Here is a 16,794-nt window from a genome sequence, read left to right as displayed (position 1 = left end):
TGGGATGGAACCCAGGACCTTGTGCGTGCTAAGCATGTACTCTACCACTGAGCTCTACCCTCACCCCTCAAGTTTTTAGCCACTCATCTGCCAAGGACATTTGAATGGTTTTCAGGTTTTGGATACTACGTATAAAGTTGGTATGGACATTATGTACAAGTCTTTTTGCAAACATGTTTTCATCTCTCTTGGTTAAATACTTTAGAATTGCTGGGTCATATTGGAAGTGTATGTCTGACTTTCCAAAAACCTGGTAAGCACTTTTCCAGGGTGATTGCGTAAGTGCACAGCTCCAGTGGTAAAGGCCAAGTTCCAGCAGCTCCACACATTCTCCAGTGTTCATGTTGTCAGAGGGGGTGTGTGATAGCAGGTGTCACATTGCAGCATTAATGTGTTTCCCTGACGACTTGTGATGTTGCGTGTCTTGCTTGTTCCTTGACCTTCTGTGCATCTTCTTTGGTGCACTGTCTATTACAGTGTTGGCCCATGGAGGGGGGGTGCGGTGGGGGAGTTGCTTGTCTTGAGTTCTGAGAGTTCTTCATCTAGTTTCGTGCAAGCCCTTTGTCAGATGTGCGTGGTGCAAATATCTTCTTCCAGTCTGTGGCTTGCCTTTCTATTTTCTTAACAGTGTCTTTGGAGGAACAGAAGTTTTAAAATTTGATGGAGTCTATTTTTTATTCTTTCCCCTGTTTTGGTTGGTATTTTGGGTTTTTATAATCTTTGCCTACTGCAAAGTTGTGAAGATTTTCTTCTATAATTTTTCCTGGAAGTTTTATAGTTTTACATCAATGATCCATTTCAGATTAATATTTATGCACAGTAAGGGCAAGGGTTGAGGATCATTTTATATTTCTACATGGATATCCAGTTTGACCAGCACCATTTATTTGTTGAAAAGAATCTCGTCTCCTTTCCCATTGAAATTTCTTAGCACCTTTTAAAAAAGTCATCTCACCAAGTATGGATAGGTTTACCTCTGGGCTGTCTACTCTGCTTTATTGATCTATATGTATATTCTTAGGCAGATATTTCAATGTCTTGATATTACTGTAGCCCTATTTTCCTTTCTCAAAATTGTTTTGGCTCTTAGCAAACTGAATCCAACAATGTATAAAAAGAAACACTACAACTAGGGGAGATATATCTTAGGTATGCAAAGCTGGCTAAACATTAAAAAATCAGTTTGTGTAATTCATTACTTACATAGACTAAAAATGAGAAACCACATGATTGTATCAATAGATGCAGAAAAAGCATTTGAAAAAATCTAGCATTCATTCACGGGGAAAAAAATAAAAACCAACCCAGGAGTAGAGGGACACTTCCTTAACTTGATAGAGAATGTATAAAAAAACTTAGAGTTAACATCATATTTAGTGGTGAGAAACTTGAAGCTTCCTCACTGAGAGAAGTTACAAGGCAAGGATGTCCCACTTACAACTCCTTTTCAGTGTCATACTAGAAGTCCTAGCTACTGCAGTAAGACCAAAAAAAAAAAAAAAAGATATATAGATTGGGAAGAAGAAATAAAAATGTCTTTGTTCACAGATGACAAGATTGTCCATGTGGAAAACTCAAAAGAATCATCAAACATCTTGGAACTAAAAAGTAATTGTAGCAAGTTGCAGGATAAAAGGTTAATATTCAAAAGAAAAATCTCTCCCCTACATATCAGCAATGACCAAGTGTAATTTGAAATTTAAAACATAGTACCGTTTACATTACCACCCCCAAAGTAAAATACTCAAGGAACTGTACCCAAGGGGCCTCATCCACACTTGAGCCTGATAAAAGTGATAAGATTCTACACTTTGAGCTGATGCACTAATTGGATGAAATTTTGGGGAACATTGGGAAGGAATGAGGAGTGTATTATTCATGTGGGATAGAAATGAATCCAATGAATAGAATACAAAAATGGGGTGTTTTTCTGCGATTAGTTTATAGAACAACTCTGGCTTCCATCCTGGGGTTTTCTCCTCCCTGTCCCATCTCTTTCTGTCTCTGTCTCTGTCTCTAACTGCTGATTCTGGAGGAAGTCAGCTATAATGTTGTTGGTCAGTGCTGTGGAAAAGATGCAAAAATGAGTTTGGAAGTAGATCTTTTGAGTCCCACCTGTGGACACATGAATGACCTTGGGAGTGGATACTCTTCCAGTTGAGCTTTTAGGTGACCACAGCTCAGAATGATACTAATTTCTGCCTCAAGAGAGACCTTGAGCCAGAATGACTGCTAAGCTGCTTCCACATTGCTGATCCACAGAAACTGTGAGGTGGTAAGTGTTTTGTTTTTTGTTTTGTTTTTGACTTTTTAGCCTCTCGTTTATTAATTTAGTAATAATTTATTAATCAGTAATAGATAACTACTAGAACTATTCTAATTCCTTTGTCTTTCCATGTACATTTCAGAATTAGCTCATTCATATGTACAAAAAAAAGCCTATTGGGATTTTGATTGGGTTTGATCAAATTAGGGTGAATTGATACCTTAGCAGTATAGAATATTCAAATTCATGACCAAAGTTTATCTCTTCGTTTATTCAGGCTTTCTTTAATTTTAAAAATCAGTGTTCATACTTTTACACAGATCTGTCTTGTGCTTATTTTGTTAGATTCATACCAAAGCTTTTTATTTCTTTGGTGCTGTTGTAAATGATACTTTTAAAATGTCAATTTCCACTGTTTATTGCTAGTATATAGAAATACTATTAATTTTGTATGTCTACTTTGTATCCTGAAACCTTGATAAGCTTATTCATTGTTTTAAGAGATATTTTGTAGATTCTTTGAAACTTTCTGTACAATCATGAAGTCTTCTTAGCTGGCATTATCTACTAAATTTAAAAATGTGACCCAGCACTTTTAGTTTACTTGGTATATTTGCAATATAAATCAGTGCTTATGACCATCAAAAACTATGCAAAAGATTGTTCATAGCAACTTGTGTTATAATAGCCCGCAAAGTGGAACAACTCAAGTGACCATCAACAGTAGAGAGAATAAATGATTGTGGTATATTTATGTGATAGAATACTAGGCAGCATGGAAAAGAATGGACCACTGCTACTTGCAACAGCATGGATGACTTTCAGAGGCACTGTGTTGAGACAAATAAGTCAGACAAAAATGTACACATTATATAATTCCATTTTTATAACTTTCAAAAGCAGACAAAACTAATATATGTTATTAGACATCAGAGTAGTTGTCACCCTGGGAAAGGAACACAAGTGGGCCTTCTGTGGTTCTGAAAATGTTTTCAATCTTGATGTGAGTGGCAGTTTCATGGGGATTTTCATATATGAAAGTCATGGAGCTGCACACTTAGTATTTGTGCATTATGGATGGGGACGAGTGGAATTGGAGGATCTCACATGGAGATAGTGACCTTGCAGGTCACTGAGGGAGGGCAAATAGACTAAGAGAGATGAAGGACAAGAACAGTCCCCTAGGGAGTACTGGCCACCAAAAGTGTCTGGGTAGGAACGATCAGAACAGGAAAAGAACAGGGTTTGCCAAAGGTCCCAGATAGTAAAGGAGGAGGAGCTGTCAGAGAGGAAAGGGCTGGCGGCGGTCAGATCCACTCAGAAGGCGTCACTGATGAGGACTGGAAAGTGTCCAATAGACTTGGTGGCACCAGCATGAGCAGCAAGCTCCAGCGATGGGCGCAGAGGCGTGATTGCCAAGGGCTGGCGCGCAGCACCAGCAGAGACGGCGAGTGGCAAGCACGGGTTTAATAAAGCTTCGCGAGACACGAGAGGAATAAAGAGGCTGCAGAGGTGTCTGAGCGAAGGGGAGGGATGAGGGACGCTTGAAGGCTGAAGACAACAGGTTAGGGAAGAGAAAGGGCGGATTCAGTGAGAGGGTCCTTGTTCGCAGGGAGTTCTGGAGGGGCCCGGGGGAATGGACGTGGTGGGATTCCGAGCGCAGAGTCCCGTTCAGTCTTAAGCGTGATGGGGATGATTCATCTTGTGAGGCTGGAAGGAAGCAGGTAAAGATGAGAGTGCCATGGGGGCAAGAAGGTGAAGGCATTTCTGTCTGGTGTCTTTACTGAAGTTCACGATAAGCTGGTTTGCAGATCAGTGAAACAGTTCGGGTGACTTAGTTAAATTCAGTATATATTCAGCAGCCACTAGGTGCCGTGAGCTGAGGCTACAGAGATAACTGAGATGCAGTCTGTCCTTGAGGCGCGCACACACACACACACACACACACACACACACACACACACACACACACACCTGCCATCATTGTAACGTGGGAAATGCTTTAGTAAACGCATCCACAGTGGAGGAAAGGCGTGCAAGAAGAGTACGTAGATCTGTCCTGGGACTGACACCTGGAATGTACTGGAGGAGAGGAGAGGGGTATATGACAGAGGTGCAGCCAGCAAGCTTTATGAAGAGATTCACTCTGGACATGATGGTAGACTTGTTACAAGAGGAACGCTGGCTTTCTAGGACAAGGGAGGGACCAAGAGGAAGCCAGACTTCTCTTGGCTTGATCTTACAAGCCTCACCATAAGGGTTATCTCGTCTGAGCCTAAGAAGAGGCACAGTTAGCAGTCTTCCGGGGGCTTTGATAAACTCCCTGGTCAGTGGCAGGCGCAGTGGTCAGTGGGAGCTTGGAACAGACCAAGGGGATGTTGAGGGCCAGAAATATCAGGGCTCTGGCTGGTGTCCATTTATCATCCAAACTGGTGTGCTCTTCAGTTAGAGTATTCCAGCTAAGAAGGGCACATTCCTTCTCTTTTTCTAATTTTTCATGTTTTGATTATTATAACTGACTTCTACATAGAGATTTTAGAATCATTTGTACAGCACTATAAAAATTCTTGTTAGGATTGAGATAGCACTGAGTGTGTTGCCTGTGTTGCATAAGGATTTTTATAATTTTAAAACTTTCCATCCATGAATGTGGTATATCTCTGCATTTTTTTCAGTTCACCTTTTATGCCTTTCAATAACATTTAAGATTATACTTCTGAAGATATTTTACATCATTTGTTATATTTATTCATATATATAAAAGTTTATATTATGGTATTTTACTTTTTAAACATTCAATAATAATTCTAAAATAGCACAAGAATAGACAACAGCCAAATGGGACAGAATAAGACACTAGAGACAGACCTGCATATACAGAGACACTTACTTTATGATAAAGTAGGGGAAAAATATTTTTTTTAAATGGTCAGTAAGATAACCATACAGAAAAAATGAAACAATCCATCATACATCAAAATGTCACAAAACTAATTCTATAGAATTACAGATTCTAACATAAAAGACTAAAAAAATACTTCTGCAAGATAACATTAAAGAAATATTTTTGGATCTAGCATAGGCAGTGTTTCTTTTATGCCAAAGAATGAAGTAGCCATGGAGGAAGTGACTAATAACTAACCTTATTAAGTTTAAGAACTTCTGTCAATTAAAAAAAAAAAAGGTCAATACAAGTGTAAATGTGGAAGCCACAGAGTAGGAGAAGATATTTGCAAATCATATAACCAACAAGGGGCATGTATCCAAAATACATGAAGAATTTCTATGATCAATGTGGAAAAGAAAAAAGGCAAAACATATATACTTCCCCAAGAAGAACATTCAGATTGCTGCTAAGTATGTGAAGATACGGCCAAACTCATTAGCCATTAGAGAAAGAAAAACGAGAGTCGGAGCGACACATGACTGCATACCCACCGGAGCAGCTGAAGTGGGTGAAACAGATACCACGGCTTGTTCACGACACCATGCAGCAACGGGAACTCCCACGCGCTGCTTGTGAGAGCAAAAATTGCTGTTGCATTTTGGTCAAACTGTTTAGAATCAACCAAAAAGAGAACAATCCAGCTCTTAAGAATGCCAACAGGAATTCACGCAGCAAAAGATGTGTAAAAAAATTTTACAGAAGCATTATTATAAAAGCCAATAACTGGAAACAACCCGAATGTCTATCGATGGAAGGATGGATAAATTATGGTATCTTAATGTAATGGAATCTTACATAGTGATGAGGAATTTTAAACTATTATTGGGGGTGGGGAATAGCTCAGTGGTAGGGCACATGCCTAGAATGCATGGGGTCCTGGGTTCAAGCCCCAGTATCTCCATTAAAATTTTTTTTAATCTTGAAAAAATTAAAACTACTATTTTATGGAATCACATGGATTGGTCTCACAAACACAATGTTAGCAAAAAAAAAAAAAAAGCACAAACTGGTTCTATGCATTGCAAGTTTATAGCAGGAAAAACTAATCTTTGAGTTAGAAGCAGGGTGTGGGTTAGCCTTGGAAGGCAATGGCTAGAATGAGGGAAGGGGGTATCGTGGAAACTGGGTGGGTTTCTCATTCTTGACCTGAGTGGTGATGAACTGCCTGAATGGATATGATTTGAGTATTTTTTCTGTAGGTACTTAGAAATTATATCTGTATGTTTATACTTTGTGTCTTCTGTCCTGTGACCTGGACAGTGGATGCTGTGACTGGAAGTCTGGGTCATCTTCTCTTGTGGCGTCATCCCTGCCCTTGGTGTGACGGAGCAAGAGCCCAAAGTTGCTTCTGCTCCCAGTGGAACCACCATATTCACATCAGACCACTGACCTGAATCCTCCCTGAGAGGCACTGTTTGTCAGACCTGAGCCACTCAAGCCAAGCCAGTTCCTACTGACACCAGACTCACTATGGGGAATGCTTTGGCCCTGTGTTCAAATGATCATTTTGAACAGATGACTTTGGTGATGGTGTTGAAGATGAGCTGAAAAGGGGCAAAGTGTAGGCAGGGGGCCCTGTCAGATGATGCTCACGTATTGCCGACAGGAGATGTCAAGGCGCTGCATCTGGGTAGGGTCAGGAAGGATGGCTGTACATTGCATGTAAACGTTTTTTTCTTCCAAGTTTGATTAATGCACAAATATCTGACTTCTTTGCAACTAAAACCCATAGAATGACCCAGAGAACCATGATACATAAGAGGCAGCAGACCCACCCTTGCCTTATGCTCTGTTCAGTCAGTTTTCATTAATTTGAGCCATTGCTCCTTTGAACACTTTAGAAATCTGGGTGCAGAATATCCTTGTTCATCTCTGCATCTCACACTTAGTGAATGTGTGGTTCAGAAATGCCATCAGGCAATGATTGACCAACAGATAAGTGCGTCCTCAACGTATCCCATTCCATTTGGAAGCGGAAGAGGTTTGAGGGGCTCCCCATTGTCCACTGTATCTCTGAACTCCCCATCTAGCCCTCTGTCTCTCTGGCCACCCTCCTTCACGTGGCTCTGAGCTTCTGGCCCAGCGTCCGCAGGGCCTCCTGCACGTCCTTGTTCCTCAGACTGTAGATGAGGGGGTTGAGCATGGGGATGACCAGGGTGTAGAACACAGAGACCACCTTGCCCTGCTGCAGGGACTCCACAGCTCCCGGCTGGGCATACATGACAAAGACTGTCCCATAAAAGAGGGACACGGCTGTCATGTGGGAGCCACAGGTGGAGAAGAGCTTGTGTCTCCCTGCTCCTGAGCGCATCCTCAGGATGGTCACTGTGATGTAGCCGTAGGAGATGAGGACCAGAAGTGTGGTGCCCACGATGATGAGGCCACAGATGCCAAACAAGGAGTTCATTGATGGCCGTGTTGGTGCAGGCAAGCCGGAGCAGGGGAGGCACATCACAGAAGAAATGGTCGATGTGGTTGGAGCCGCAGAACGGGAGGCTGAAAGTGAGGCTGGTCTGCACGATGGAGTTGAGGCAGCCTCCACAGTAGGAGCCCAGCACCAGGCGGGCACAGGCCGAGGGGCACATGGTGACGGGGTAGTGCAGGGGGCTGCAGATGGCCGTGAAGCGGTCATAGGCCATCACAGCCAGGAGGAATCCCTCAGTGGTGATTAGTAGGGAGAAGAAGAAGAACTGAGAGGTACAACCTGCAAGGGTGATAACCCTGGACGAGGACAGGAAGGTGGCCAGGGCCTTGGGGTAGATGACGCTTGTGTAGCACAGGTCCAGGAGGGACAGGTTCTTGAGGAAGAAGTACATTGGGGAGTGCAGACGGGCATCCAGGGTGATGACCACGATCATGGTGAGGTTGCCCAGGACGGCCGCCACGCACAGAGCCAGGAACAGCGCAGAGAGCAGGGCCTGGGTCTGCAGGCCACCCTGGAACCCCTCCAGCACAAACTCCTGCCACGGCATCGCTGACAGGTTTCCAGCTCCGTGGGGCGGCATGGCTCTGGGCTGGGTGACAGGGGCAGAGGGCAGCTGGGAGGCAGGGAGAGGGAGCAGGTCAAGGTCGCAAGGTCGTCCTCCCTTGGAGCACAGGGACGTGTCAGCGCCTCGCTGCCCACTGACCCGGAGACCAGCCGCCGCCCAGTCCTCCTCCCAGATGAGCTCCGGCTGCCCTGCGGCGGCAGCGTTTCCCGCGAGGCGCTGACTCGTCAGTGCGCACAGAGCATCCCGCTGCAGGGGTTGTCGCCAGGCCTCCGGGGGCCGATGGCAGGGTCTCCCTGAGCTCAGAGCCTCCCGTGCAGAGCAGCCGTGCAGCCCCCGTCCCTCCTTTCAAGGAGGTAGTTCCCCCACACGGGACTGCTCTTGGGCTGTCCATTTCACGCCGTGCTCAGATCCCTACTCCGGCCCTTTCTGCGCCTTATTTTACTAATTCGTCAGCCTCAGAAACACCATTAAGCACTTTCTGTTTCAGGACTGACCTCGTGATGGTGCCCCGCCAGGCGAGGCCGGCAGCGGAGCGGGGAGCAGCCCTCACCAGGCTGCTGTGAGCGTGTCCTGTCTGTCTCCCTCACGTGCTCAGCCCCACCTCATCGTCTTCCTGTCTGGGCCTGGACCAGCTCTGCCTCCTTGAGGCTCTCAGGGGGCTTCCTGCCAGTGTCCAGATGTTGGGCAATTCACGGAGAAGGGACAGTCCATCTCCATGGTCTGAGAAGCAGCAGGACAGGGGCTGTGGCGCCGCATGTCCTCCCCGCTCTTGCTTCCTTGCCCCGCTCATCATACCCTGTGGGGTGACCTCTTTGAGCAAAGGGAGCCCCTAACGCTGTCTCTTCTTCCTCAATGTCCTGGTCTTGTTGTTGGGTGCTGCTTTCTGGTCCCATCACTGCCCAGACCTCACTTGTCAGCCACGAGGAGGACTGACCATCACGCAAACGTGGAACGTGGGAACCAGCTGTGGGACGCCCAGAGGAACGACCTGGGGAGTCCCTGCCTGATGGGGGCGCAGGGTGTAGGAAGGTGGCACCGAACCACAGGGCTTCCCAGGAAGGGAAGGAGGGTTCGTGGGAAGGAGGAAGCTGGTTTCAGAGCAGATTCCATGGTTCCTAGAGGTCAGATCTGGGACGTGATGGGGCTGGCTGTCTTTAGAGGGGCTGGAGGTGTGCTGGCAGAGGCTGCTTGCTCGGTGGTGCACGGGCAGGAGCGATGACCCATGCTACCTCTCAGCCTGAGTTTCTCTTAGAGGCTGGTCTCTGAGAGCTCACACTTTCCAACAGAAGAGCGGGTGGATGGCAGTGGAGGTAATCCAGCCCTCCTCTCCTGGGAGACTGACTCCAACCCTCACGTGACAGCAGAGGGGGACAGTCTGACCTGGGATGCCCAGGTGGGTGCCCTCCAATTCTGGGTTGGAGCTGGGTGCTGACGGTGGAGTCGGGGAGCTGCCCTGCCCTGCTTGGCCTCCCACCCCTGTGCCCCCAGCCCGGTCCTGCACGTACTCACATTCATGATGGCCACGCCGCAGCCGACCATCTCTGCCCACCCGCTGCCCCTGCACGCAGGGAGCCACCGTGACCAGGGTGTCATCCTCCACCCCCCGCCCCCAGGCTGGCCGTCCTTGCTCCTGTGCCTCAGTGGGTTCCCAGCTTCATGTTTCTGTTTGTTTCCCGGGACAGAACACCCTCTTCCACCTGCCTGGGGTCTTGGGTCATCACAGCTCTTCCCCCAGGAGGCCTTGGGGACACCTGAGGTGCGATCGGCATTTTCATCTGGGGAGCCCAGCTCCTGGTTTGGTTTTTGAAAAACAAACTCACCTCACCTCTGCCTTGTTGAGACCCAGCGGGTCTATGGCGGCGGCTTCCACAAACCTGCGTTCGAGTTGAGCCCGAGCAATCCCTCCCCGGGTGAGGCAGGAGAGCCCTGGCTGTCTGCGAGCCTCCTGAGCGCATCCTGCGTCCTCTCACTGACAGCAAGCTCACTAGTCAAGCGCGGTCTGAGGCCCCCCCAGCAGCAGCACCACCCGGGGGTGTCAGACGCGCGGAGTCTCAGGCCGCTGAGTTTAAACCCACATTCATACGAGACCCCCTGATTAGTTCTACTCTCACGAGAGCTCGGACCTGCGGCCCTAACTGGCCCGGGCCCAGGGCAGTGGGGCGGGGGGTGCGCTCAGGCTCCCGGCGCCCAGGACTCGCCTGGCGGGGATCACTGCCCTGCGTCCTGCTGGGTGACGACTGCGCTGCTCCTGTGACGCCATGAGGGGCACGGCTCACCCGAGACCCGGTGCTCCAGGGGGGCCGGGCTCCTGACCCCGTCTGTGCCGATGATGACCAGGGGCATGGAGGACACCCTCTCTCTCTGGGTCAGCTGGTTCCCTGTGCAGTGAAGTGGGAGTGGGGAGGGGTTGGGGGGGGGCCTGGTTCTGGCAGCAGGAGGTCCTGGGTCCTGATGGAAGCAGAGGAGGGAAAAAACCCAGCTCACCTGCCCCTCCACGCTGTCCACTGGTCAGGCAGCACGTCGAGGTGCCTGTGCCTTGGGGTCACACTGCCAGGGAGCTCTCTCCCCTGGCACAGCAGGACCTGGGCCTCGAATGGCCAATTAGGTGAGGCTGTTTGTGATCTGATCCCGAGCTGCACTGGGACTTCCCTTCCACTGTATCTCCTGTGGCCACCCTCTTTCTGATGACCGCTCACCTGCAGGGCTGGGGACCAAAGCCCATAATTTCTCTGATCCGCAGAGGGGACGAACAGGGGGTACGTGCATAAGGCAACAGCAGACCCCACGGCCGGCAGTGGACTGTGCCTCCCGGGGCAGTACTCGCCACAGCCTGGCCCACAGCCCCCCCTCCTAACGGGCCCCTCGGCCGCATTCCCCCGATTCCGGTTGAGAAGTGACCTCATGGGAGACAGTCCCGCCGGGGAAGTGGGCCCCTCCCTCCCGTCCAGGCCCTCCTTCCTAGAGGCCCGTGACTTTGCGCAGATCCCTCTCTCCTTGTAATATAATGTATCAGACAATTAATCAAGATCATCTCCAAGTTTCTTTTTACATTTTTTGTTGCCAATAAACATGTTTAAAATTCTTCACTTAAAAAAATTCGAAGTGACCATCTCTCACAGCTCTAAGAACAAAGAAGGGACGCTGTTCACACATTGAGAATGTGTATGTGTTCTGTGCAGTGGGTGGTAGTTTTTTTCCCAAGTAGGAAGTCAGAGTTTGCTGAATACTGTGACCTCTCTGTAATTACCTTTATTTGCAATTATGGCTTCTCAACACAGGAAGGCAGAATGATGAGAAAAGCAGTAACTCAGATTATCGTCTGTTAACTTTAAACAATGAAACAACAAATGAACAAGGCAGCAAGCCTCAGCAGCCCTGCAAGCATGCACGAGAGAAAAGGCCTCACTGTGACCATCTCCCGCGAGCTGCCGTGAGACTGCGCGCAGGTCGCACGCCCCTCTCTGGCTCACTTTGCTGGTGTTATTGCTAATAGCGTCGGTAATTTTGTCATGGCAGCTCCTCTCCAACTGCCTCCACCAGCCCTCGTGCGACCCCCCGCCCCAGCCCCTGCGCGGAGCCCCTGGAGCTCCGTCTCAGGAAAGGAAAGGGAAGTCACTTCTAAGTCAGCGTGCGAACGTGCGAGCGTGCGAACCGCTGTCCTCCGGACAAGAGGGCGCCTGCTCCCTCCTCCCCTTTCCTTGGTCTGCACTTCATTCTCCTGCTCGGCGCTTCCCCCCACGTGATACGTTCCCGTCTTGTGTGTCTGTTGGCTTATTCTGTCTCCTTCGCTAGCGGGCGTCTCCGCGAGGACAGGCTTCCATCCGTGTCTGCTCGCTGCTCCGTCCCCAGCGCCGGAATGGTGCCCGGCACCAGGTTCATGCTCAACAGACATTTAAAGTGAATTAGCAGATCACACTGTCCCTCCAGCATGTCGCGTCACATCACGGTGGGTGTTTAAAGAAATTAACATGGTTCATTATTTAGAGCAATGATTAGCTTTCTTACTAGGTTTGTTAAACAGTGCGGCAGGAAGTACGCCTCCCCGTCACCCCGCACGGACGCCCTGCTGGCTGGTGCTGGGGCTCCCACCGGGCTCGCTGCTCGTGGCGTGCACGCCAGGGGTCTGGCGTGTGCAGCCGACACGCAGCCGCCGCTGCAGCGTCACGTGGAACAGCGTCATCGCTCTAACGCGTCATGTTTGTCATACGAACTATGCACTCAGAAGGACACACCAGAATGCAGACTGCTGGCTTGCTGAGTGACGCTTGCTGGCCCCGGTGTCACTATTATTAACGGCAGCACTGCGGTGCGTGTCCCCGGGCCTCCGTCTCTGCGCGCGGGCCTGTGAGTGTGCCTGCAGGCGCCCGCTGAAGCGCGGGCTTACTGCGGAGACCGCCGGCGCTGTCAACGCGGTGACCGGCCCTGCCACGGCGCCTTCAGCAGTAGCCTGTCCGCCACCTCACACCTTCTGCAAAAGCACATGCAGCTGCCTCGCTCCTCCGCACTCTCGCTGACAATAGAAGTTGCAAAACTTACGACGTTTTTAGTCTGATAGGTGAAAAGTCGTATCTTTTTATTTTGATTTGCATTTTAAAATTTTGAGCGAGGTTAAATAAACACCGTCACGTGTGTCAGTCATCTCTGTTTCTTATTAACGGAGCCGAGTGGGAATATTTTAAACTTAATACACAATTCTGTTTTACAGCAGCATCATTACTTTATTCACATTAGCAATAAAACCCTGTTAAATTGTTAAAATGCCGCTCCTTTGGTGTTGCCGTCCACCAAGCTCCCTCCCAGCAGCGTCTCCCGCCCGCGAGGGCCTCGCAGCGCTGCCCTCCCCTCCCCTCCTCTCCCCGCGGACAGCCTTGCCCGCGGGGCGCGCGCGCGCAGAGGGGGCGCGGGCGGCGAGGCGAGTCCTGCTCTGCCTCCCCCCCCCCCCGGCCGTGCTCCTCCTGGCCCTCCCCCCGGCAGGTCCTGACCTTGCGCGGGTCACTTATGAGTGAGAGACGACCACCAGAAGCATGCTGCCGTCCCCGGAGGAGGACGGGGTCGGGTGAAGCGCAGACAACGCAGACAACGGCAAGCAAACAGGAGGCGCTCGGAGCCCACCGTGAGGGTGCCCTGCGCTTACCCGTCACCGACCCGACCTCTGCCGGCACTTTGGGAGGAGGCTGTCACCGGAGGAGGCACTGGTGTGCATGTGCATTTTAATCTGATTTTTCCTCACAAAAACACGATCACATTCTACACCAGGTTTGCAATTTTCTTTTAACTAAATACTGTGTAAGTGTTGTAAAGCCAGACTTCCAATGTCTCCAATGTATGGGAATACGTAATTCATTCATTTAACTCTATGTAAATGGATATTTAGGCTATTGCATTACAATTTTTGTTATGAAAAGACCATTTAACATGAGACCTACTGTGTAACAAACTATAAAGTGCTGACTGTAGGTACAGCATTGTGCAGCAGAAGAAAGTATTCATCTCGTTTGACTAAAACTTTATCCTTGTTAATTAATAACTGTGCTCAGCCCTGGCAACCACCATTCCACTGTTTGAGTCTAAGAATTTGACTCCTTTAGATACCTCATATGAGTGGAATCCTACATTTTTTTGTCTTTCTGTGATCGGCTTATTTCACTTAGCATAATGGACTCCAGGTTCACCCATGTTTTTGCATATTGCAAAATCTCCTTCTTTTTAAAGGCTGTATAGTATTCCACTGTATGTATAGACCACAGTTTCTTCAGTCATTCACCTGTCAATGGACAGTTGGGTTGTTCCCACATCTGAACTATTATGAATAGTGCAGCAGTGAACACAGGAGTACTAATATCTCTTTGAGATCCTCATTTTGATTCCTTGGGATAAGTACTCAGAAATGGGATTACTGGATCATATGGTAGTTCTATTTTTAATTTTTTGAGAAACTTCTGTACTTTTTCAATAGAGCTGCATCATTTTGCATTCCCACCAACAGCGCACAAGTGTTCCAGTTTCTCCACATCCTCAACAACACTTGTCTTTTATTTTTCATTTTTTGAAAATAGCCATTCTGACAGGCATGAGGTGGTATCTCATTGTGGTTTTGACTTGCATTTCCCTGATGATTAGTGACACTGAGCATTTTTTTAATATACCATTTGTGTATCTTCTTTGGAGAATTGTCTATTCAAGTCCTTAAGCCATTTTAATTTTCTTAAACATTTGAGTTGTAGGAACTCCTCATACACTTGGAGATAAACCCTTTATCGGATATATTGTTTGAAACTATTCTATCCCAATTACTGTCTACCCTGTTGGGTGTTTCCTTTCCTATGCAGGAGCTTTTTAGTTTGATAAAGTCCCACTTGTTTATTTTTGCTTTTGTTGTCTGTGCCAAGACCAAAGCCTTGAAGCTTCTCGCTTATATTTTCTTCCAGGAGTTTCACTGTTTCAGGTCTATGTTTGAACCTTTAATCTATTTTGAGTTGATTCTGCACGTGGTATAAGGGGCCAGTTTCATCCGTTTGCACGTGGATACACGATTTTTCCACTGCTACTTGTTGAAGAGACTGTGTGTTCTTGGCGCTCTTGTCAAAGGTCAGTGGACATACATGCGTGGATTTACTTCTGGGCTCCCTGTTCTGCACCACTGATCTGTGTATCTGTGTGTATGCCAGCATCATCCTTTTGTTTTGTTTTGTTTTGTTTTGTGTTTGACACCTTTATTATGGTATGGTTCGTGTGTAGAAAACCAGACATATTCCAGATGCACAATTTGATAAGTTTTGCTAAACATCATACTGTTTTGATTATTGTAGCTCTCTAATATATTTTGAAACCAGGAAGTGTATTATTTCCAGCTTTGTTCTTCTTTCTTAGATTGATTTGGCTATTCATAGTCCTTTGTGGTTTCTAAAATAAATTTTAGAATTGCTTTTTCTATTTCTGTAAAAAAAAAATACCTTTGAGATTGTGATAGAGATTATGTTGAATCTGTAGATCGCTTTAGGTGGTATAGACATTTTAACAATATTAAATCTTTAGTGAGAACTACATCAATATTTTAATATCAAACGCATTGTTTACTATAGAATGCTAATAGATGCATTTCATCCAGTGAGAACATTGCCATAAAATGTCATATAAATACTGCTTTAGCTGCATTACCCAAGTTTTGATATGCAAAGTTTTAGTATCATTCGGTTATACCTACTCAACTTTTCATTATTATTTCTTTTTTTTTAATCTGTGAGTTACTTACAAGAATCTGTCTTATATTTCCAGATATTTAAGATTTTTTTAGTTTTATTATTTATTAACATCTATTTAATGACATTTAAGTCTAGGTTCCTCTGCTGTAAATGAATTGACCATATATGTGTACGTTTATTTCTGGATTCTCTGTTCTGTTCCATTGATCTGTGTGTGTTTTTATGCCAATATCACACTGCTTTGAGTGCTACAGCTTTGTAATATAGTTTGAAATAAGAAAGTGTGATGTCTCCAAATTTGTTCTTCTTTTTCAATATTGCTTCAGTTATTTAGTCTCTTTTGTGGCTTCATACGAATCGAAGGATTTTTTTTCTATTTTTGTGAAAAAGTGTCATTGGAATTTTATTAGGAGTTGAATTGAATTTCTGCAGGTAGTGTGGATACTTTAACAATATTAATCCTTCCAATCCATTAGCAGAGGGTGTCTTTCCATTTATTTGTATCTTTGTAGTTTTCAGTGCAGAGATCTTTAACCTCTTTGCTTAAATTTATTCCTAGGTATTTTATTCTTTGGATGCATTTGTAAATGAAATTGTTTTCTTAATTTCTCTTTCTGTTAGTCCATTATTAGTGTATAGAAATGCAACTGATTTTTGTTTACTGAATTTGTATTCTGCAAATTTACTAAATTCCTTTATTAGTTTTAACCATTTGGGGGGTAATATCAGGGCCTTCTGTGTATGAGATTTTTGTCCTCTGTATATAGAAAGTTCTTACTTATTCCTTTCTTATTTGGATGCCTTTTGTTTCTTTTCCTGACTAATTTCTCTTTCTAGGAATTTCAGTACTATGTTGAATAAAAGTAGCAAGAGTTGGCATCCTGTCTTTTTCCTGATATTAGAGGAACAGCTTTCAAATTTCTATTGAATATGGTGTTAACTCTGGGCTTGTCACACATGGCCTTTATTATGTTGAGATACACTCCCTCTATATCCCGTTTGTCAAGACTTTTTTTTTTTTATCACGAATGGGAGTTGAATTTTGTCAAATTTTTCTGCATCTACTGAGATAATTGTATGATTTTTATCCTTTATTTAGTTAATGTGCTATATTGTATTGATTGATTTGTGGATGTTGAACTATCTTAAATTCCACTTGATCATGGTGTATGATCCTTCTTATGTATTTTTGAATTTGGTTTTCTAATATTTTTAAGGATATTGCATCCATGTTCATCAGAAATATTAGCCTGTAATTTTCTTTCCTTGGTGACATAAGAAATTCTAAAACTCACCTCTTCCCACAGACACACAAAGTCTATAGCTACACATGGAATAAATTCTTCTGAAAGAAATCCATAACTAGCTGAGCAACTCCTACACACTGGG

The 16,794-nt window shown here is 46.1% G+C and overlaps 1 protein-coding gene and 1 non-coding gene across 2 annotated transcripts; one reads left to right on the top strand and one right to left on the bottom strand.

Moving 5' to 3' along the window:
* Positions 1 to 6,045: 6,045 nt before the first annotated feature.
* Positions 6,046 to 6,114, top strand: TRNAS-AGA (transfer RNA serine (anticodon AGA)). The gene has a single exon. It is a non-coding gene; the product is annotated as a tRNA-Ser (tRNA).
* On the bottom strand, positions 6,070 to 13,262 carry LOC105063607 (olfactory receptor 9S13-like). Its single transcript, XM_074364642.1, is given in 2 exon segments — positions 6,070 to 7,612; positions 7,614 to 13,262. Coding segments are annotated over 2 exon segments (948 nt in total). The 5' UTR covers positions 8,219 to 13,262; the 3' UTR covers positions 6,070 to 7,269.
* Positions 13,263 to 16,794: the final 3,532 nt, after the last annotated feature.

This window comes from Camelus bactrianus, chromosome 5, assembly GCF_048773025.1.
Source record: "Camelus bactrianus isolate YW-2024 breed Bactrian camel chromosome 5, ASM4877302v1, whole genome shotgun sequence".
NCBI classification, from domain to species: Eukaryota; Metazoa; Chordata; class Mammalia; order Artiodactyla; family Camelidae; genus Camelus; species Camelus bactrianus.
The sequence above is the reverse complement of the archived record's forward strand: the minus strand, read 5'-3'. Positions and strand labels throughout refer to the sequence as shown.